The 23806-nt window shown below is 40.8% G+C and overlaps 1 protein-coding gene across 3 annotated transcripts in view; it reads left to right on the forward strand.

The window, feature by feature from the left end:
* The first annotated feature begins 7419 nt into the window (after nucleotides 1–7419).
* Nucleotides 7420–23806, forward strand: part of dnajc13 (DnaJ heat shock protein family (Hsp40) member C13) — a 148487-nt gene continuing 132100 nt past the window's right edge. For all 3 annotated transcript variants that reach the window (XM_081353369.1, XM_081353370.1, XM_081353371.1), the window contains exons 1-2: nucleotides 7420–7598; nucleotides 17819–17899. In XM_081353369.1, coding sequence (XP_081209495.1) covers nucleotides 17832–17899 — 68 coding nt within the window. In that variant the 5' untranslated portion in view covers nucleotides 7420–7598; nucleotides 17819–17831. The remainder of the gene's footprint in view (nucleotides 7599–17818; nucleotides 17900–23806) is intronic.

Below are 23806 nucleotides of genomic sequence, written 5' to 3' on the forward strand. Positions count from 1 at the left end.
TCTACTTTACTGTACTCTACTGTACTCTACTCTACAGCTCTACTGTACTGTACTCTAATCTACTGTACTCTACTCTACTGTACTCTACAGCTCTACTGTACTCTACTCTACTGTACTGTACTCTACTCTACAGCTCTACTCTACAGCTCTACTCTACTGTACTCTACTATACTCTACTCTACTCTAGTCTACAGCTGTACTCTACAGCTCTACTGTACTCTACTATACTCTACTCTACTATACAGCTCTACTCTACTCTACAGCTCTACTGTACTGTACTGTACTCTACTCTACAGCTCTACTGTACTCTTCTCTACTCTACAGCTCTACTGTACTCTACTGTGCTCTACTTTACAGCTCAACTCTACAGTACTGTACTCTACTGTACTCTACTGTGCTCTACTCTACAGTACTGTACTCTACTGTACTCTACTCTACTGTACTCTACTGTGCTCTACTCTACTCTACAGCTCTACTGTACTGTACTCTAATCTACTGTACTCTACTATACTCTATTCTACTCTAGTCTACAGCTGTACTCTACAGCTCTACTCTACTCTACTGTACTCTACTCTACTCTACAACTGTACTGTACTGTACTCTACTCTATTGTACTCTACTGTACTCTACTGTACTCTACTCTACAGCTCTGCTCTACTCTACTCTACTCTACAGCTCTACTCTACAGCTCTACTCTACTCTACTCTACTCTACTCTACAGCTCTACTCTACTCTACTCTACAGCTCCTCTACTGTACTCTACTATACTGTACTCTACAGCTCTACTCTACTCTACAGCTCTGCTCTACTCTACTCTACTGTACTCTACTGTACTCTACTCTACTGTACTCTACTATACTCTACTCTACTATACAGCTCTACTCTACTCTACAGCTCTACTCTACTCTACAGCTCTACTCTACTCTACTCTACTCTACAGCTCTACTGTACTCTACAGCTCTACTGTACTCTACTGTACTCTACTCTACTGTACTCTACTATACTCTACTCTACTTTACAGCTCTACTCTACTCTTCTCTACTGTACTCTACCCTTCTCTACTCTACTCTACTCTACAGCTACACTGACTCCATGTGAAGCTGATAAAGTTCACAGCGCTCCACATCCGTCAGTAGTGGCCGAGACTGTCTGAATGTGTGTTTTATGTGTCAGTGGGTCACTAACTGCATTAGTGTAACGGGCAGCACATGCTACTCTACTATACTCTACTGTACTGTACTCTACTCTACTCTACTCTACAGCTCTACTCTACTCTACAGCTCTGCTCTACTCTACTGTACTCTACTCTACTGTACTCTACTCTACTCTACTCTACTCTACAGCTCTACTGTCAGTGGGTCACTAACTGCATTAGTGTAACGGGCAGCACATGCTACTCTACTGTACTCTACTGTACTCTACTCTACTCTACTCTACTCTACTTTACTCTACTCTACTATACTCTACAGCTCTACTCTGCTGTACTCTACTGTACTCTACTCTACTGTACTCTACTATACTCTACTGTACTCTACTCTAGTCTACTCTACTATACTCTACTCTACTATACTCTACTGTACTCTACTCTATTCTATTCTACTCTACTATACTCTACTCTACTTTACTCTACTATACTATACTCTACAGCTCTACTCTACTGTACTCTACTCTAGTCTACTCTACTATACTCTACTGTACTCTACTATACTCTACAGCTCTACTCTACTCTACAGCTCTACTCTACAGCTCTACTCTACTCTACAGCTCTACTCTACTCTACTCTACAGCTACACTGACTCCATGTGAAGCTAATAAAGTTCACAGCGCTCCACATCCGTCAGTAGAGGCCAAGACTGTCTGAATGTGTGTTTTATGTGTCAGTGGGTCACTAACTGCATTAGTGTAACGGGCAGCACATGCTACTCTACTGTACTCTACTGTACTCTACTCTACTCTACTGTACTCTACTCTACAGCTCTACTCTACTGTACTCTACTCTAGTCTACTCTACTATACTCTACTGTACTCTACTATACTCTACTCTACAGCTCTACTCTAATCTACAGCTCTACTCTACAGCTCTACTCTACTCTACTCTACTGTACTCTACTCTACTCTACTTTACTCTACTATACTCTACAGCTCTACTCTACTGTACTCTACTCTAGTCTACTCTACTGTACTCTACTATACTCTACTCGACAGCTCTACTCTACTCTACAGCTCTACTCTACAGCTCTACTCTACTCTACTTTACTCTACTCTACTCTACTGTACTCTACTATACTCTACAGCTCTACTGTACTCTACTCTACTGTACTCTACTATACTCTACTCTACTCTAGTCTACAGCTGTACTCTACTCTACAGCTCTACTCTACTCTACTCTACAGCTACACTGACTCCATGTGAAGCTGATAAAGTTCACAGCGCTCCACATCCGTCAGTAGAGGCCGAGACTGTCTGAATGTGTGTTTTATGTGTCAGTGGGTCACTAACTGCATTAGTGTAACGGGCAGCACATGCTACTCTACTATACTCTACTGTACTCTACTCTACTCTACTCTACTGTACTCTACTATACTCTACTGTACTGTACTCTACTCTACTGTACTCTACTCTACTCTACAGCTCTACTCTACAGCTCTACTCTACTCTACTCTACTATACTCTACTATACTCTACTCTACTTTACTCTACTATACTCTACAGCTCTACTCTACTGTACTCTACTCTAGTCTACTCTACTATACTCTACTGTACTCTACTATACTCTACTCTACAGCTCTACTCTACTCTACAGCTCTACTCTATAGCTCTACTCTACTCTACTCTACTCTACTCTACTTTACTCTACTCTACTCTACTCTACTATACTCTACTGTAGTCTACTCTACTGTACTCTACTATACTCTACAGCTCTACTGTACTCTACTCTACTGTACTCTACTATACTCTACTCTACTCTACAGCTCTACTATACTCTACTCTACTCTACTCTACTGTACTCTACTATAGTCTACTCTACTCTACTCTACTGTACTCTACTCTAGTCTACTCTACTGTACTCTACTATACTCTACTCTACAGCTCTACTCTACTCTACTGTACTGTACTGTACCCTACTATACTCTACTCTACAGCTCTACTCTACTCTACTATACTCTACTGTACTCTACTATACTCTACTCTACAGCTCTACTCTACAGCTCTACTCTACTCTACTCTACTTTACTCTACTTTACTCTACTCTACTCTACTGTACTCTACTATACTCTACTGTACTCTACTCTACTGTACTCTACTATACTCTATAGCTCTACTGTACTCTACTCTACTCTACTGCACTCTACTATACTCTACTCTACTCTAGTCTACAGCTGTGCTGTACTCTACTCTACTCTACTCTACTCTACTCTACTCTACTCTACTGCTACACTGACTCCATGTGAAGCTGATAAAGTTCACAGCGCTCCACATCCGTCAGTAGTGGCCGAGACTGTCTGAATGTGTGTTTTGTGTGTCAGTGGGTCACTAACTGCATTAGTGTAACGGGCAGCACATGCTCGAGATCAGATGCTCTGTGAGGTCCATCACTGCTCATGCGGAGGCGACGCAGACGACAGCATGTTTCCTCTCTACCTTCAGTCTCGGTGAGTTCCTCAGGTTTACTATATACACTCATGGATCTGAGGAGAAATATCAGACCATTACATGATCTAATGATCCGCTGCCTTCTTCTTACAATGACTGAGTGATCCACCGGATGTTCTCATGGATTTGAAACAACACAGGCCTTTGAGAATGATGTAGAATAGAAGATTTGACCATTTGTGATTACATTACATTTCAAAAAAGAATCATTATCATATGTCTTGGTTTTGATGGCTGTTGACAGAGGAACATTTTCATTGTTTTTTTCTAAGTAACGCTTTCTTTAGTGTAGTGACAGTTTTAGTTATTTATATATTTGAAGTAGACACAGACTTTCTGTTTGCTGATTTATTCACTGAATCCTTTATTTTTCATGCTGGGCAATTTCATTAGATTTTCAGTGTAAACACATAAACTATAGTCATTTGCAAACTTATTTAAGTAAAACTGTATACTGTCATGTAAAGACAGAAGTGTGTGATATCTGAAGTTTGCTCTGTGTGTTTGTGCTCCTGTAACAGAAGAAATGTGACCGACACAAGCTAAACGCAGTCTTATGTTCAGAGAAACATGCGTTTCTAAAGCTGAAGCACAAAGGAAGCGATTGATAAGCGTCACTGATGTTGAGGAAACTAGTGTGTCTGATCAAAGCAATGCTTTCTCGACTCCTACGGGTCACGACCTCTTCTTATTGTCATGTGTAGTTCCCTGACCTGCATTCCTCTGGCTTTGTTTACAAAATCACTTAATATGGCCTTTTCCCCACAACCGGAGCATGTGCAGTTTCTGTGAGGATCTCCAGTGAGGTTCTGATGAGTTCCGGCTCTTCTCGTCCCGCGGCTCCAGGCACACACATTCAGTTTGATGGTGGTTTACACACACTCGGGTCTCGGGTCTGAACCATGAAGCCGCTTTACGTGGCTAGCCCGATATGTCTCAGTTTGCGCCAAATCCTGGGTTTAGGCACCATGAAAGTGATTTGGCTTTTAGCAGTGTTCATCGCCATAGTAACGGCTAACCTGGCCCGGGTCAGGTGATGTTCCAGGTAAGAGATTAGGCTTGTTTGAGATGCGCCTCGCCTCGCCTGAAATGTAGTCGAGAGTAGGCGGCTGCAGTGAGAGGAGGAGTGAAAAAAGCGCAGGCAAGCCGGACAGTTCTCTCTTCTCGCAGTGGATCTGACAGCTGTGAGATCAAAGACGGATATCGCGGGATTCACCGGATTCACGCTCGTGCACAGTGTTGCTAATAAACTGAATGGAATTTAAGTTCTGTTGCTTTTATATGAAAATAAATATAATGAACAAGACACCCAAAGTAGCATACTTATTTAATTCCATTCCAAATACATGTTTTTCAGTCTTTTTTCTTTTTTTTTTTTTCTTTTCTTTTTTTTTTAAAGAAAAGAAAAATTACATTGCATAACCCATAGAGATCGCACTGAGGTAGTTTGGGAATATTACCACATAACGTACACATAAAACATGATATCAGAGTTTTAAAATCAAACATTTTAAATAAGAGCAATACACCACGGTTGTTTAAACCAATGAACATCAAGCTGTGTCGTCAGCAAGTCGTTTCCCATCATGCTTCTGATCAGCGCAGTCGGTGGAGAGCAACTGCGCGCGACTGCAGAATCCGACAGGTGTGCCTTGCGCTCGCGAGAGATTTTTGACATTCGTCAGCATGACATCAGAGCAAGGCGGACCGCACTCGGACACATTTCTAACCGGCATGCATCTCGCGCTGATCACCGGTGATCGATTCTGCGCAGATTTTGCTCATCTCAAACAAGCCTATTGCAAACCGAACTTGGACCAATCAGCTGTGAGCAAAGTGACACATGTCTGATGATGCGATGAAGTCACGCCCCCTGTTTCTCCACATTTAAGGTCACTACACAGCAAATGATTTTAAAGACAAACTCGCCTGGCTTTTAGTAATGCTTATTTAAAATAATAGTTTTGCATGATTTAGATATTATTTATGTAATAATTAATCGATCACACATGTACAATTTTAGTTTATCAATTATTATTATGCACAGTTTAAAGGAATAAATATATAGAAGGTAATATGAATACGCTTTCGAATCAATAGATAAAGCTATAAATTATTACATGTGAGCTTAAATGTTCAATTCTCTCTCTACCTTTATCAAATGTTTAAACTAACTTCACAACTTTCACTTGCACTGATATAGCAAGACTGTTTATTTGAGTTGTCCTCTTTCATAGACAGCTATTTTCTTCTTGCTGTGTAAATTTGTTTAAATTCTTAATAATGTTCTGCAGAAGAAAGAAGTGAATCTCAGTTTCACTCTGTCTCAGCCTGTGATTGGCTGTTCGCTGCTGATGTCACAGCTGAACTCCTGATGATGTCACAGCTGAACTCCTGAGCGCACAGAGAGAGAGCTGGTGATCATCATCATGGTCCCAGCAAAGCCTGGTTGGATTGGATTGGTTTATCAACTCAAACTGATCCTGTAACCCTGAGTTAGTTCAGCTAGCATCATGGAACAGGCGCTCCTCTGATCTCCCTGAACACTGAACCTCTCTCTCTGGTTTAGAAGAGGACAATCCCATTTAAATCCTTCAGCATTTCCTCACTTTGAATTCAGTGCGTCAACACTGTAGATCTGTATGTCGTTCTGTATCACAGAGCTTCTGCTTTATTATTTTGGTGTCACTCAAACTCTGGGATCAACACGGCGAGTCGAACACAAACAGTGCTCAACAAAATACAGACAAAACAACTCAGAATCGCAAAGAGTGTCAGAAACGGCTGAAGATGTTCTTCATCACCAGACAACCCAAGCCAGAATGGATTCAGTTTATGCATTAAATACATTTTAGTTCATTAATTAACTGTAATTAAATCACTATTTTTATCATTCATTTTATTATTGAAATGGTATTGGAAATAAATTCTTATTTATTTTAATTAATGTTGAACCCCGTTATGAGTGGAGAAGAACATCAGCAGATTCAGTAGATTCTCAGGACGATTGTTCATGAAAATGAACAAAGTAATGTTCTGAGTGACTGAGTCGCTGTTACTCGGTTGAATTTACAAATACACACTTTTCTTATAATGTCCTCTTCATGTGAGCGAAGTAAAACTGTTGATAATGTAAATGTTCTTGTCAGACTCGTATGAAATGATCTCAGAGCGTGTTTCTCTCAGACGGGGCCGGGCCCTCAGGGGCCTCAAGGGGGCGCTGCGCAATCAGGGAAAATTAACTCAAGAGCATTTAACTACATTTATTTTATTACAATTACAAAATGAATTAAAATAAATACTTTTTTTTTATAAACAATTAATAAATAAATAAAAAATATTTTAAAAGAAAAATGATTTAAAATGAATAAATAAAAATGATCAAAAACAAATACATTTAAATAAATAAAATTAATTTTATAAAAGCAAATAACTAAATAAGTAACTAAAAAAATAAAGTAATACATTTTTTTATAAAAATGTATTAACATATTTGAAATATGATTTAAATAAATAATAATAAATAATTGTATAAAAATAAAATAATAAAATACATCTTGCTTTAAAACTAAATACTTTAAAATTGGATATAATATTTTTATATACTCTAAATAGTTTTACACTTTACACCTTTATAGTAGCATGTTCATTTTTCTCAGATTAAATGTGTCTTTATAGTATTAACCATAGATAACTGTCAGGATGGAGTCTCCACTTCCTGTCGAGCCCGTCAGCTGACACACGCGTGAGAGTGCCGTCGTGCGCATGCGCAGTGGCCTGCTGGTGGCAGAAGGAAGATGGCGGCGTCCTGGGTTTCTCACTGAGGGAAGCGCGTTCGGCCAGTTTGGGCTTCAGTTCTGGATCACTGAGTTAAAGCAGACTCGCATAGAGGAGGGCGGGGGCCGAGGGACCGAACCGAGCCTCTTCTGACACCACAGATCCAGGTAAAACACACTCATTCTCCTCATTCTCCGGCACTGCATTCACCGCGCGATCAGGCCAGTGACGCCTGACAGACAGCGAGCGTTTACTGTAAATACCACAGTAAAACATCACCAAACCCTAGAGAATATAACACGCTTCTACTATATGTCTGTCTTTTCTGTGTTGACGAATGTCTTATGAATGGGAAACTATGGTATTTTGACACAATGGTTTGTAAGGTTGGTCATAAGATAGAGAATAATGTTTTATTTTAACAATAGAAGCATTATGTGTCTGCTCTTAACCCGTTCACTACTGTCTACACTTAACCCGTTCACTACTGTCTACTCTTTAACCCGTTCGCTCTTAACCCGTTCACTTCTGTCTACTCTTAACCCGTTCGCTCTTAACCCGTTCACTACTGTCTACTCTTAACCCGTTCACTACTGTCTACTCTTAACCCGTTCACTAGGCCTACTGTCTACACTTAACCCGTTCGCTACTGTCTACTCTTAACCCGTTCACTACTGTCTACTCTTAACCCGTTCACTACTGTCTACTCTTAACCCGTTCACTACTGTCTACTCTTAACCCGTTCACTACTGTCTACTCTTAATCCGTTCGCTACTGTCTACTCTTAATCCGTTCACTACTGTCTACTCTTAACCTGTTCGCTCTTAACCCGTTCGCTACTGTCTACTCTTAATCCGTTCGCTACTGTCTACTCTTAACCCTTTCACTACTGTCTACTCTTAACCTGTTCACTCTTAACCCGTTCGCTACTGTCTACTCTTAACCTGTTCGCTACTGTCTATACTCTTAACCCGTTCGCTCTTAACCCGTTCACTACTGTCTACTCTTAACCCCTTCGCTACTGTCTACTATTAACCCGTTCGCTACTGTCTACTCTTAACCCGTTCGCTCTTAACCCGTTCACTACTCTTAACCCGTTCACTACTCTTAACCCGTTCGCTCTTAACCCGTTCACTACTGTCTACTCTTAACCCGCTCGCTACTGTCTACTCTTAACCCGTTCGCTACTGTCTACTCTTAACCCGTTCGCTACTGTCTACACTTTAACCGTTCGCTACTGTCTACTCTTAACCCGTTCGCTACTGTCTACTCTTAACCTGTTCGCTACTGTCTACTCTTAACCCGTTCGCTCTTAACCCGTTCGCTACTGTCTACTCTTAATCCGTTCGCTACTGTCTACTCTTAACCCGTTCACTACTGTCTACTCTTAACCCGTTCTCTCTTAACCCGTTCACTACTGTCTACTCTTAACCCGTTCTCTCTTAACCCGTTCGCTACTGTCTACTCTTAATCCGTTCGCTACTGTCTACTCTTAACCCGTTCACTACTGTACCTACTCTTATCCCGTTCGCTACTGTCTACTCTTAACCCGTTCGCTACTGTCTACACTTAAACCGTTCGCAACTGTCTACTCTTAACCCGTTCGCTACTGTCTACTCTTAACCTGTTCACTACTGTCTACTCTTAACCCGTTCGCTCTTAACCCGTTCGCTACTGTCTACTCTTAATCCGTTCGCTACTGTCTACTCTTAACCCGTTCACTACTGTCTACTCTTAACCTGTTCACTCTTAACCCGTTCGCTACTGTCTACTCTTAATCCGTTCGCTACTGTCTACTCTTAACCCGTTCGCTCTTAACCCGTTCACTACTGTCTACTCTTAACCCCTTCGCTACTGTCTACTATTAACCCGTTCGCTACTGTCTACTCTTAACCCGTTCGCTCTTAACCCGTTCACTACTCTTAACCCGTTCGCTCTTAACCCGTTCACTACTCTTAACCCGTTCACTACTCTTAACCCGTTCGCTCTTAACCCGTTCACTACTGTCTACTCTTAACCCGTTCACTACTGTCTACTCTTAACCCGTTCGCTCTTAACCCGTTCACTACTCTTAACCCGTTCGCTCTTAACCCGTTCACTACTCTTAACCCGTTCACTACTCTTAACCCGTTCGCTCTTAACCCGCTCGCTACTGTCTACTCTTAACCCGTTCACTACTGTCTACTCTTAACCCGTTCGCTCTTAACCCGTTCACTACTGTCTACTCTTAACCCGTTCGCTACTGTCTACTCTTAACCCGTTCGCTCTTAACCCGTTCACTTCTGTCTACTCTTAACCCGTCCGCTACTGTCTACTCTTAACCCGTTCGCCACTGTCCACTCTTAAACCGTTCGCAACTGTCTACTCTTAACCTGTTCGCTACTGTCTACTCTTAACCCGTTCGCTACTGTCTACTCTTAACCTGTTCGCCACTGTCTACACTTAAACCGTTCGCAACTGTCTACTCTTAACCTGTTCGCTACTGTCTACTCTTAACCCGTTCGCTACTGTCTACTCTTAACCCGTTCGCTACTGTCTACTCTTAACCCGTTCGCTACTGTCTACTCTTAACCCGTTCGCTACTGTCTACTCTTAACACGTTCGCTACTGTCTACACTTAACCCGTTCGCTACTGTCTACTCTTAACCCGTTCGCTACTGTCTACACTTAAACCGTTCGCTACTGTCTACTCTTAACCCGTTCGCTACTGTCTACACTTAAACCGTTCGCTACTGTCTACTCTTAACCTGTTCGCTACTGTCTACACTTAACCCGTTCGCTACTGTCTACTCTTAACCCGTTCGCTACTGTCTACACTTAAAACGGTTCGCTACTGTCTACTCTTAACCCGTTCGCTACTGTCTACACTTAAACCGTTCGCTACTGTCTACTCTTAACCCGTTCGCTACTGTCTACACTTAAACCGTTCGCTACTGTCTACTCTTAACCCGTTCGCTACTGTCTACACTTAAACCGTTCGCTACTGTCTACTCTTAACCCGTTCGCTACTGTCTACTCTTAACCCGTTCGCTACTGTAGACCGTTCGCTACTGTCTACACTTAAACCGTTCGCTACTGTCTACTCTTAACCCGTTCGCTACTGTCTACTCTTAACCCGTTCGCTACTGTAGACCGTTCGCTACTGTCTACTCTTAACCCGTTCGCTACTGTCTACACTTAAACCGTTCGCTACTGTCTACTCTTAACCCGTTCGCTACTGTCTACACTTAACCCGTTTGCTACTGTCTACACTTAACCCGTTCGCTACTGTCTACACTTAAACCGTTCGCTACTGTCTACACTTAAACCGTTCGCTACTGTCTACTCTTAAACCGTTCGCTACTGTCTACTCTTAACCCGTTCGCTACTGTAGACCGTTCGCTACTGTCTACTCTTAATCCGTTCGCTACTGTCTACTCTTAACCCGTTCGCTACTGTCTACACTTAACCCGTTTGCTACTGTCTACACTTAACCCGTTCGCTACTGTCTACACTTAAACCGTTCGCTACTGTCTACTCTTAACCCGTTCGCTACTGTCTACACTTAACCCGTTTGCTACTGTCTACACTTAACCCGTTCGCTACTGTCTACACTTAAACCGTTCGCTACTGTCTACTCTTAACCCGTTCGCTACTGTCTACTCTTAACCCGTTCGCTACTGTAGACCGTTCGCTACTGTCTACACTTAAACCGTTCGCTACTGTCTACTCTTAACCCGTTCGCTACTGTCTACTCTTAACCCGTTCGCTACTGTAGACCGTTCGCTACTGTCTACTCTTAACCCGTTCGCTACTGTCTACACTTAACCCGTTTGCTACTGTCTACACTTAACCCGTTCGCTACTGTCTACACTTAAACCGTTCGCTACTGTCTACACTTAAACCGTTCGCTACTGTCTACACTTAAACCGTTCGCTACTGTCTACTCTTAAACCGTTCGCTACTGTCTACTCTTAACCCGTTCGCTACTGTAGACCGTTCGCTACTGTCTACTCTTAATCCGTTCGCTACTGTCTACTCTTAACCCGTTCGCTACTGTCTACTCTTAACCCGTTCGCTACTGTCTACTCTTAACCCGTTCGCTACTGTCTACTCTTAACCCGTTCACTACTGTCTACTCTTAACCCGTTCGCTACTGTCTACTCTTAACCCGTTCGCTACTGTAGACCGTTCGCTACTGTCTACTCTTAATCCGTTCGCTACTGTCTACTCTTAACCCGTTCACTACTGTCTACTCTTAACCCGTTCGCTCTTAACCCGTTCACTACTCTTAACCCGTTCGCTCTTAACCCGTTCACTACTCTTAACCCGTTCACTACTCTTAACCCGTTCGCTCTTAACCCGCTCGCTACTGTCTACTCTTAACCCGTTCACTACTGTCTACTCTTAACCCGTTCGCTCTTAACCCGTTCACTACTGTCTACTCTTAACCCGTTCGCTACTGTCTACTCTTAACCCGTTCGCTCTTAACCCGTTCACTTCTGTCTACTCTTAACCCGTCCGCTACTGTCTACTCTTAACCCGTTCGCCACTGTCCACTCTTAAACCGTTCGCAACTGTCTACTCTTAACCTGTTCGCTACTGTCTACTCTTAACCCGTTCGCTACTGTCTACTCTTAACCTGTTCGCCACTGTCTACACTTAAACCGTTCGCAACTGTCTACTCTTAACCTGTTCGCTACTGTCTACTCTTAACCCGTTCGCTACTGTCTACTCTTAACCCGTTCGCTACTGTCTACTCTTAACCCGTTCGCTACTGTCTACTCTTAACCCGTTCGCTACTGTCTACTCTTAACACGTTCGCTACTGTCTACACTTAACCCGTTCGCTACTGTCTACTCTTAACCCGTTCGCTACTGTCTACACTTAAACCGTTCGCTACTGTCTACTCTTAACCCGTTCGCTACTGTCTACACTTAAACCGTTCGCTACTGTCTACTCTTAACCCGTTCGCTACTGTCTACACTTAACCCGTTCGCTACTGTCTACTCTTAACCCGTTCGCTACTGTCTACACTTAAACCGTTCGCTACTGTCTACTCTTAACCCGTTCGCTACTGTCTACACTTAAACCGTTCGCTACTGTCTACTCTTAACCCGTTCGCTACTGTCTACACTTAAACCGTTCGCTACTGTCTACTCTTAACCCGTTCGCTACTGTCTACACTTAAACCGTTCGCTACTGTCTACTCTTAACCCGTTCGCTACTGTCTACACTTAAACCGTTCGCTACTGTCTACTCTTAACCCGTTCGCTACTGTCTACTCTTAACCCGTTCGCTACTGTAGACCGTTCGCTACTGTCTACACTTAAACCGTTCGCTACTGTCTACTCTTAACCCGTTCGCTACTGTCTACTCTTAACCCGTTCGCTACTGTAGACCGTTCGCTACTGTCTACTCTTAACCCGTTCGCTACTGTCTACACTTAAACCGTTCGCTACTGTCTACTCTTAACCCGTTCGCTACTGTCTACACTTAACCCGTTTGCTACTGTCTACACTTAACCCGTTCGCTACTGTCTACACTTAAACCGTTCGCTACTGTCTACACTTAAACCGTTCGCTACTGTCTACTCTTAAACCGTTCGCTACTGTCTACTCTTAACCCGTTCGCTACTGTAGACCGTTCGCTACTGTCTACTCTTAATCCGTTCGCTACTGTCTACTCTTAACCCGTTCGCTACTGTCTACACTTAACCCGTTTGCTACTGTCTACACTTAACCCGTTCGCTACTGTCTACACTTAAACCGTTCGCTACTGTCTACTCTTAACCCGTTCGCTACTGTCTACACTTAACCCGTTTGCTACTGTCTACACTTAACCCGTTCGCTACTGTCTACACTTAAACCGTTCGCTACTGTCTACTCTTAACCCATACGCTACTGTCTACTCTTAACCCGTTCGCTACTGTAGACCGTTCGCTACTGTCTACTCTTAACCCGTTCGCTACTGTCTACTCTTAACCCGTTCGCTACTGTCTACTCTTTTGAACACAGATCTGAACTTTATTAATTAATGAATGCAGACCTAAGGCTGGTCTCTTTTAAAAGAAGGCTGATTATTGCAGAAGTGAATGCAAAAAATGAAAGTGTAAATAGTTGAAGTAGCCTACTTCTGCACAATTTCAGTTACACACACAACATGAGCCAAACACTTCATCATGTTGTGTGTGTAACTGATGTGCAAAAGTACTACAACTAGGCCTATTTATAAGTTTAGAAGGATATAAACTTACCAGTGTGTGTGAGTGTGTGTGTGTGTGTGTGTGTGTGTGTGTGTGTGTGTGTGTGTGTGTGTGTGTGTGTGTGTGTGTGTGTGTGAGTGTGTGTGAGTGTGTGTGAGTGTGTGTGAGTGTGTGTGAGTGTGTGTGAGTGTGTGTGAGTGTGTGTGAGTGTGTGTGAGTGTGAGTGTGTGAGTGTGAGAGTGTGTGTGTGAGAGTGTGTGTGTGAGAGTGTGTGTGTGAGAGTGTGTGTGTGTGTGTGAGTGTGTGTGTGTGAGTGTGTGTGTGTGAGTGTGTGTGTGTGAGTGTGTGTGTGTGAGTGTGTGTGTGTGTGTGAGTGTGTGTGTGGGAGTCTGTGTGTGTGTGTGTGTGTGTGTGTGTGTGTAAGTGTAGGATTGTGTAATAACTGACAGGCAATAAGCCCTGGAGCTCGTCGTGAGCAGTGATGCAATGCTAGTGTAAATGTCATGCAACACAATCACGACTGTCATGGTGTTTTATTGAAGCCTGCAGAGACAGGAGCGACAGGTCCATCGCACTCTTTATTGCTCTCAGTGACAGCATTACACATGAGCTTTGCATCCATAAAACCCTTCAAAACGGCTTTATGTTCTGTGGAAAAGGATCAGTTTCAGCAGTTTGGCAGAATCTCTCCACCGTACGGGACTAAACCTGTACAGACGAGACACGCTCACTCTCGCCGAGTGGAAATGTGTCTCCTGTATTTCTGTGATGCTTCAGTGCAGAATGAAGGACGGCACTTAAAGATTGTGTGTTTCTGTGCAGTTTGTATTGATCTGTGCCGAGAGCTGTGGAGATTGATCATGTGACCTCATCCTGGAAATGGCGCTGGATTTTTAACATACTTAAGATATTAATGCATCGCATCCGAGTGCTGTAATTCCATTAGACTCAGAACACCAGCAGGGTTACAGATATGAGCACTTTCTGCCACTGAACGTCAGATCGCTGGGTTTATCATTAATTGCTGTCAGTGTAGTTAGCATGCGTTAGTTTAGTTGTCCTGTTGCGTAGCCTAGATTACGGCATCTTCCTCCAGCGCTTCCTTTAATTCATTATAGTTTACTTTCTCAGTGAGTCGAGGAGACTGGCCATGAAAAACAGCATTTTTTTTTTTATTGCATTACAACACATTTTTAAAAATGTGTTTTCTAACCCATTTCTCAAAATCATTTTCTCTTGTTAATTAATTTAGACATTTATACTCAAGTTATTTTGGAAATATGTTACTGTAGCGCTCATATCTCTAGATCCGAATACGTTCACACTCACTGGAATGGTGAAAAGAGTATTATTTTTTGTACAATTTTAAGACAAACCGAGTACATTTAAATGGCACTCAATTGAGTTTATGTACCAAATATGCAAATTAGAACCTTAGCTCAAAGTTTACCAGTGTACAATGTAAAATCTCAAAATCTGACTACCTAATACTAAGTCAAGAATAACAGTATGAAGACAAAGGATAACCCAGGATAAGATTAACCCGAGTTTAGATCTGACCCTGGGTTAGTAGTGTCCGTGTAAAGCCGCAGTTATTCTCAGTGTTGGGAGTGGTGGTGTGCTGATGAGTGATTAGCTTTAGCTGACACTGAGAGTCAGGAGTTGGTGAGCTCCTGTAAGGGTTTAGTGTCGGCCTGAGGAAGGAAGGGGTTTTCTGCTGACAGAGACATTCATGATCAACACGGTTCACGGATCAGCACCTCTCCTCTTCCCACTGTCCTCGAGCTGAGGCGCTCAGTGAATATGACCCTCGCTTCCCTTTCCTCCCATCTCATGTTTGCATGTGCTGTTTTCTCTGAATACAATATGAATGTTGTTTGCATGATATTTAATTCCGGAGTGAAACTCATAACCTACTTTTACGGATGGCACAGAGTGATTTCCATGATCAAAACTCGTAAAATGTTCATTTTACATCTGTGTTTTCACTTGTCAGAATTACCCACAATGCCCCAGTGTTTTTCCATGGCTTCAGCCTCAGAACATGAGTGTGAGAGTGAGGTGTGGATCTGTGTGTGCTGGGAAACGTTGGATGTTTCCAGGATCGTCTCGGGCTCCTGAGACGCGGCACGGCTCCAGTGCTCCAGTGTAGGGACGCACCGAGAGGAACGTTTTGGCCGATACCGATAACCGATATTTTGAAAACCGATAACCGATATATTTGAAGTGATTCCAATCATATTTCAAGCAATTCAAAACCATCATGATGAACAGTGCACATTCTCTCAGTTGAAGGAAATAATACATTATTTATCGGCTTTAATATATCGGCCACATTTTCTTTATTGGGCCGATAACGATAACATCAAAAATGAACGTATCGGCCGATATGGTGGTTTATATATTGTGCATCTCTACTTCAGTGTGTTCAGATGCAGATCTCCACCGAATCAACTCTAATTAGCAAAGCTACACTATTAATGCGAAGGTGATTGTGTAGTTCAGCATTATTCTGGCTCACTTAAACTTAAATACATAATAAACTAAGAAAACCATGGTGGAAGAGTCTGTTAATTCAATTATATTTCTAAAAGAATCTGTGTGTGCACACTAACGGTGTAGAGTTACTCCCTGGGTTTCAGGACAGTATGAGTGTATGACCTGTGAGTCTGAGAGATGTGTTTCCCCTGACCGTGACGAGTCTGAGGACCTCAGTGGAGTCTGTAGTAGGGCTGGGCGATATGGAGCAAAAAATATATCTCGATACCTAATATACCTATATTATACGATATATATCTCGATATCTTTACAGGAAAAATAACCCCCCAAAAACTACTGCAAAAACAAATATGCCAAATACCACAAAGTCTTTTTTTATTGAAGTGCAAATAGGTAGGCAGTTCATGTAGGAACAAAGTGTTTCTGCGACATAAAAAAAAAAAAAACTAATCCCTGTATACAAAAATAATAATTTAACTGTAAAATAAAGGAAGAAATAATACATATTGCACTATTTTAAATAAACCTGTATAGAAATATCATTACTAATTTTGGCAAAAAAAAAAAAAAAAGCCATATATCCCCCAAAAACTGCACAACTGTAGAATAAAACATTAATTAAAAAAAAAGTGATACAAATGCATCTAAAAATTGACATGATTGTAACAAAATCACACTGTCTTAGGCCTCTGGAGAACTTAGAACAACTGCTAGCATAAAGTTTAAGGTAAAAATATCTGCCATTAAATTACAGTATCTTACTACTATGCAATTAGATAAACGGTTCATTCATTACATCACTTTACCTCTGTCTTTATCCACCTTTATCCTCTTCTCTTCTTTTTGGCACTGTATCTATAGCAGAATAGGTAGGCTAATGCTAATTTATAATGTGTCATGTAAATTCGGCCATCCGTCACAATCAGGAAACTTTCACCGTGTCTAGAGCTGGCGCGAGCTGCCAGGCCCGTTTCTACAGGGGAGCATGTTAAGTGTGAGTGTGTTAAGCGCCCTCAAACAAAAGCAATGCGGCGAGAGGCGACGCTACACAACAAATTATCAACAACAACTGATCGCGCATGCGCTGTTTCTGACGCACTTCAAGCACTCGCTGGGCGGGGAAAGATTGATGTGCCTGACCGGACTCGGGGGACTTGGTTGAATGAGACAACACGCGAGGGGAGGGGGAACAAAAGCAAGGAGGCGGAGGAGGGCGGGGGGCACAGCACAGAGAAGGCAAACAAGCAAAGTGGCGAAATCAGAATTAATAAACAATATATTGATATATACGATATGTCAAAATCCATATCGAGTTTAAAAAATATCTCGATATATCGTAAATATCGAGATATCGCCCACCCCTAGTCTGTAGTGCTTGAGAGATCTGCATCTTCTGTATGCTGATCAACGTCATTCATTGGATGAACAAAATAATCTTAATTTGTGTTTTGAAGATGAGCAAAAGTGTGAGTAGATGAAGTGTTTGTGTGAACTATCTTCAGCTTTAACTTCAGAACTGATGTGTGAGCGCCTTGAGTGAAGTCTAGGCCACAGTTTCACGGTCATCCTACGAGAAACTGCTAAATATCTTTACAGATTTCCCCATGACAGCTTACATGCGTGATCATGAACCTGGCCTTTGTCATGTTTGATCAGGAAGTAAATGAGAGTTGCAGACGTGAATCTCCTCTTCTCTTTTCACAGGCGCTGTCTGAAGATGAACGTCCTCAAAGACAACAGAGACTTGGCCTGTTTCTACACAACCAAACACTCCTGGAGGGGCAAGTAAGTGCTTTCCGCTCTGCGTCTCGTTCACAGGAGAACTCAGTGGCGGGAAACGCTGTCCAATCACTGGCCAGTTTGGCGTGTTTATTACGTTTACTCGCTTTACTGGGAAGTCTGTGTAAGACAAATCTGATTCTGCGCAAATACTCGCGAATCATCATGATATATTAAATACAGCGCATTACACAGAATCTGCTCTTATCTGGATTACTTGAACACACACGTCACTACACAACAGATAACAGCGCATGATCATTAGCGATGAAGCAATAGCGGAGAATAAAGAGCATTTGGTGAACAGAAAATACATAGTTATTTCCCATCATCCTTCATGTTCCTGATGTTCTGTGTTCTGTATTGATCTGTCCGTCTAAAACACATTTATGGAGAAAAGGATGAAAGAGGAAGAGGAGATGCTGGACGACAGGATTTAGTTTGAATAAGAAATGAATGTATGAAATCCAAATTTTACTATATATATAAACTGACGTCGTTAATCTGGTTAATTTCTTTCCTTTTTTTCTGAAGTTCTGAATGGCCGGTAACTTTTACAACCGACTTTTAAATGACCTTGGTCTAGTGTTTTGATCTGTTTGCCTCAGACTGGTTCCCTCGAGCCGCGTGTCAGATCGCCTCAGTCTCTGTAGGGCGTTTACACTGGCACTGATCTGGAGCGACTAGGGAAACTGATTTCATTAGTTTTCTATGGGAGTTGGCATGTTGATGTGATATGAAGAGCAGGGACCGGCGATTGCATTTACCAGACTCTATTTTAGCCATTTAAGATCAGCATTTTGTTCTGTTTTATTCAAGTGCTTTGGATCTTTGGACTTCAGATCGTCCTTCAGACCAGTTGTTATGGTATTTTTACTCTGCCTTTTTGAGTCTGAGTTTTTTTGACAGCATTTACTTTCATTGTGTAAATTAGATCTATGTGAATATTTTGACTCTTATATCCTTTGTTGTTCCAAACAGAATTTTAAAGGTCCCCTATTATGCCCCTTTTCACAAGATGTAAAATAAGTCTCTGATGTCCCCAGAATGTGTATGTGAAGTTTCAGCTCAAAATACCCAACAGATCATTTTTTACAGCATGTTTAAATTGTCATTTTTTGGGGCTCAGAAAAACGCGCTGTTTTTGCCCTTTAAATGCAAATGAGCTGCTGGACGACCCAGGGGGCGGAGCTTCATGAGCTCGCGCTCAGTCTCTCAGGACAATTTCATCTCACGGAATGATGATAATATCAGAAACTCTCAGTAACGGTGTTCAGTTCGAGTCGGACAATAATGCCTACAGAGTCAGAGTGCTGTATAGAGATGAAACAGGTATAGTTTAGTAGTTTAATTACTGTTATTATAACGTATTTGTCATCTGCTTGTATGTATCCATTATTAATAGCCTACAAGTCTGCTGTTTCGGACCAGGTCCGAATGATGATCAAACTGATGAGTTTAATAAAGTTTATTGTTCATCACACAAAAGATGAAGCGTCAGTTTTACTTCAGAAAATCACCGTAAGAGCTGAGTAAACACAGTAAGTTATTAGAAGTGCTCAAAAGTACATAAACGAATTTCGGTAGAGTTGAGGGAGCATTCCTGTGGGCGGAGCTTAGTCAAAAAACTGTTCTAGTGACGTCATTAAAGAAGGAAGTAGAGGGATGTAGTCCAAACGGGCCGTTTGATGTAGGCGACTTCTGTTAAATAAAATATCTCGCCTGGCATTGAACTTTGAGCTTTCTCATTTTACAGATATTATTTATTCTCTAACAACAACATTACACACTAACTAAAGTTTGAAACATGGGATCACGAAGAACGGGACCTTTAATTTAAAAGGTTGAGCCATTCCTTCAAAGGTTGCACTTTCCAGAGATGGTTTTCCTAATGAAGTCCGGATTGGTCGTTGTCAGTGTTGACGCAGATGTTCTTGTGAAGCTCTTCTCCACAGTGTTTTTAAAACTGAAGCACAAACATCATCTCTCCGGTTAGAGTGAATGCTGGGAAAAACTCCAGAGGCAAACACACAGAAAGTGAAAAGTAGTACCAGAACCTGCTTAACTCCCACTGGACAACTAACCATGCCTTGCTGATATTGAGTGTGTGTGTTTTAGTGAGTGTGTACAGCATGATGTCTGTAAGTGGAGTGAATGAGGATTAGCACAGGAGTTGAGCAGGAGCCGTGACTCTTCCACCTCTAATCATTAGTCCTGCTTGTAGGATCTGATGGACGCATAAAAGCAGGAGGAGTTTTGCTGAGAAAAATATCTTAGTTTTATTCAGACTTCTTAGTATCCTGATTGATTTTGTTGTATTTGTGAGGGATCTACTCTATTTTTTTCCTAATCATGTGACAGCAGCCACTGAGAGTTGATTAGATTTATTTAAGAGCTTCTCAGTGACCAGTGCACTGAGGCCACACACAAACACACACACAAACACACACACACACACACAGCTGTACAGTCTGACTTTCACTTCTGACAAACCGAGAGTAAATTATGCAACAGCTGGCAACAACTCTAAAATGGTTGTCAGTAGAGCTGCACGATTCTGGATAAATTGAGAAACAAAAAACACTGTATATGATAACAATATTTAAGATTAAATTGTTTTATTTATTTTTAATATAATATAATTATAGTTAAGTTTATATGAAATACAACTTCTGAAAGGGCACCTATTATGCCTCTTTTTACAAGATGTAAAATAAGTCTCTTATGTCCCCGGAGTGTGTATGTGAAGTTTTACCTCAAAATATCCCACAGATCATTTTTATAGCATGTTACAATTGCCTTTTTTGGGGGGTGAGCAAAAACGCACTCTTTGTGTGTGTCCCTTTAAATGCAAATGAACTGCTGCTCCCCGCCCCCTCGAGCTCTTACAAAGCAGGACAATCTCTCGCACTGAAACTGCACTAGCGGTGTTCAGTTCGACCCGGAGTCGGACAATAATGCCCACTGAGCCAGAGAATGTTTGCTGAATAGAGATAGAACAGGGGTAGTTTAGTTTCTTCAGGATTATATAATCTTCCAGCTGTTCTTCAGGATTATATAATCTTCCTGACGTTCTTCAGGATTATATAATCTTCCTGATGTTCTTCAGAATTATATAATATTCCAGCTGTTCTTCAGGATTATATAATCTTCCAGCTGTTCTTCAGGATTATATAATCTTCCTGACGTTCTTCAGGATTATATAATCTTCCTGATGTTCTTCAGAATTATATAATATTCCAGCTGTTCTTCAGGATTATATAATCTTCCAGCTGTTCTTCAGGATTATATAATCTTCCTGATGTTCTTCAGGATTATATAATCTTCCTGATGTTCTTCAGAATTATATAATCTTCCAGCTGGTCTTCAGGATTATATAATCTTCCAGCTGTTCTTCAGGATTATATAATATTCCAGCTGTTCTTCAGGATTATATAATCTTGCTGCTGTTCTCTGATCTCAGATCTGATGGTATCTGAGGATTGAGCTTCTGAAATCTCAGCGCTGCTCAGTTTCACACTTCAGGCTTTTCTCTTTCTCAGACTTTACTGGTTACACACTGTGGCCAAGACTGTGAAACACTTTCTTTCAGTTCCTGATTTCAGTGTCTTCATGTACTTTGGCTTTATGTAAACCTCTAGTATGGAAAACTGTCGTTGTGCAGGATACTATTATTAACAGTGCGTGAAGCAATGTTTATCAGGCAAAAACGTTTCAGACTGTTTGAAGTTTTGATACTACATTGTCACATGACCTTATTAAATTGCATGTTTAATTCAGCAATTGGAGTTCAGTCATACCATTACCAAAAAAAAACACATAATTTTTTAAATATACCGTGTATATATATGTATATGTAAATGACACGCAGCGACACTATTCTATTAAATTCAATGGAGAGCTTGTGATTTCCAGCGACAGTGACTATAGCCGAAAGCTGAGATATGTTGAACTATATGCAAATAAAAAGTGAATTTCTGGAGCGACAGCCAATAGGAGTGAAGTCAGTGAAGAATCGTCAAGATGGAGTTATTTTAGTGATTTTCCCCTCGTTTATGACCTCTTTAGTGCAGATACAGCAGGTGGAAGTAAAGAGAGCTGGAGATATTCAATCAGATGACAGGAGCATTTGTTGGGTCCAGTCATGTGATGGAGTGTGTGAGTATGTGTGATGTTCTCGTTCAGGGGAAGATGTTAAAAGCCACACAATGAATAATTAACCAGTCTTGTGACGAGCCTGTTTTCTTCTGCAAGCTCACAGAGCGAAAGAACTGGCCTTGTGTTGAGAACAGCAGAATATCATCTATATACTGAATACTGTCATCTATACTGAATAATATCTATATACTGAATACTGTCATATACTGAATAATATCATCTATATACTGAATATTGTCATCTATATACAGCAGAATATCATCTATATACTGAATACTGTCATATACTGAATAATATCATCTATATACTGAATATTGTCATACTAAATAATATCTATATACTGAATACTGTCATCTATATACAGCAGAATATCATCTATATACTGAATACTGTCATCTATATAAATCAGAATATCATCTATATACTGAATAATATCATCTATATACTGAATATTGTCATCTATATACTAAATATCTATATACTGAATACTGTCATCTATATACAGCAGAATATCATCTATATACTGAATACTGTCATCTATATACAGCAGAATATCATCTATATACTGAATACTGTCATCTATATAAAGCAGAATATCATCTATATACTGAATATTGTCATCTATATACTGAATAATATCATCTATATCATACTGTCAAGAGATAACAGTCAAACGTCTAATCTAACTCCATATTGGACAAAATGTAAATCAACGTTTTTATTTCTGCGATGATAACGTCTCAGATTATTCTCTGTGTTATACGGTCTCCATCATGTGAGCTGTTATCACTGCGGTGTTTCACACTCGTCTGCTGTAGCGGATCAGACTCGAGCATACACACACAATCAACTCATTATCTGTCATAATACAGTTTTGGAAGAAAGTTGTTGTTTGGGTTTTTACAGTTTTTTTTTTCTCTTGTGCGTTATGTTTTTGTCACACATTTTCCTCATCAAGTATCTCGGTTTTCATCAGTGTGTGTGTGTGTTGTGTGTGTGTGTTCAGGTCCGGTACAGGATTACTTTAGTTCCCATAGAAGACATTCACACACCGTCAGTCCAAGTGAAGACTGTCTGATAATAAACTAGTCTGATAAATTAGTAGTCTGATAAACTAGTAGTCTGATAAACTAGTCTGATAAACTAGTAGTCTGATAAACTAGTCTGATAAACTAGTAGTCTGATAAACTAGCCTGAAAAAATAAACTAGTCTAACAAACTAGTCTGATAAATAAACTATTCTGAGAAACTAGTCTGAGAAACTAGTCTGAGAAACTAGTAGTCTGATAAACTAGTCTGATAAACTAGTAGTCTGATAAACTAGTAGTCTAATAAACTAGTAGTCTGATAAACTAGTAGTCTGATAAACTAGTCTAAGAAACAAGTAGTCTGATAAATTAGTATAATAAACTAGTCTGATAAACTAGTCTGATAAATAAACTAGTCTAACAAACTAGTCTGATAAATAAACTAGTCTAAGAAACTAGTAGCCTGATAAACTAGCCTGATAAACTAGTCTGATAAACTAGTAGTCTAATAAACTAGTCTGATAAACTAGTAGTCTGATAAACTAGTATAATAAACTAGTCTGATAAACTAGTCATACATAAACTGGTCTAACAAACTAGTCTGAGAAACTAGTCTGATAAATTAGTAGTCTGATAAACTAGTATAATAAACTAGTCTGATAAACTAGTCTGATAAACTATACTGATAAATAAACTAGTCTAACAAACTAGTCTGATAAATAAATTA

Source organism: Scardinius erythrophthalmus (assembly GCF_964197995.2).
Source record: "Scardinius erythrophthalmus genome assembly, chromosome: 22".
Lineage (NCBI taxonomy): Eukaryota > Metazoa > Chordata > Actinopteri > Cypriniformes > Leuciscidae > Scardinius > Scardinius erythrophthalmus.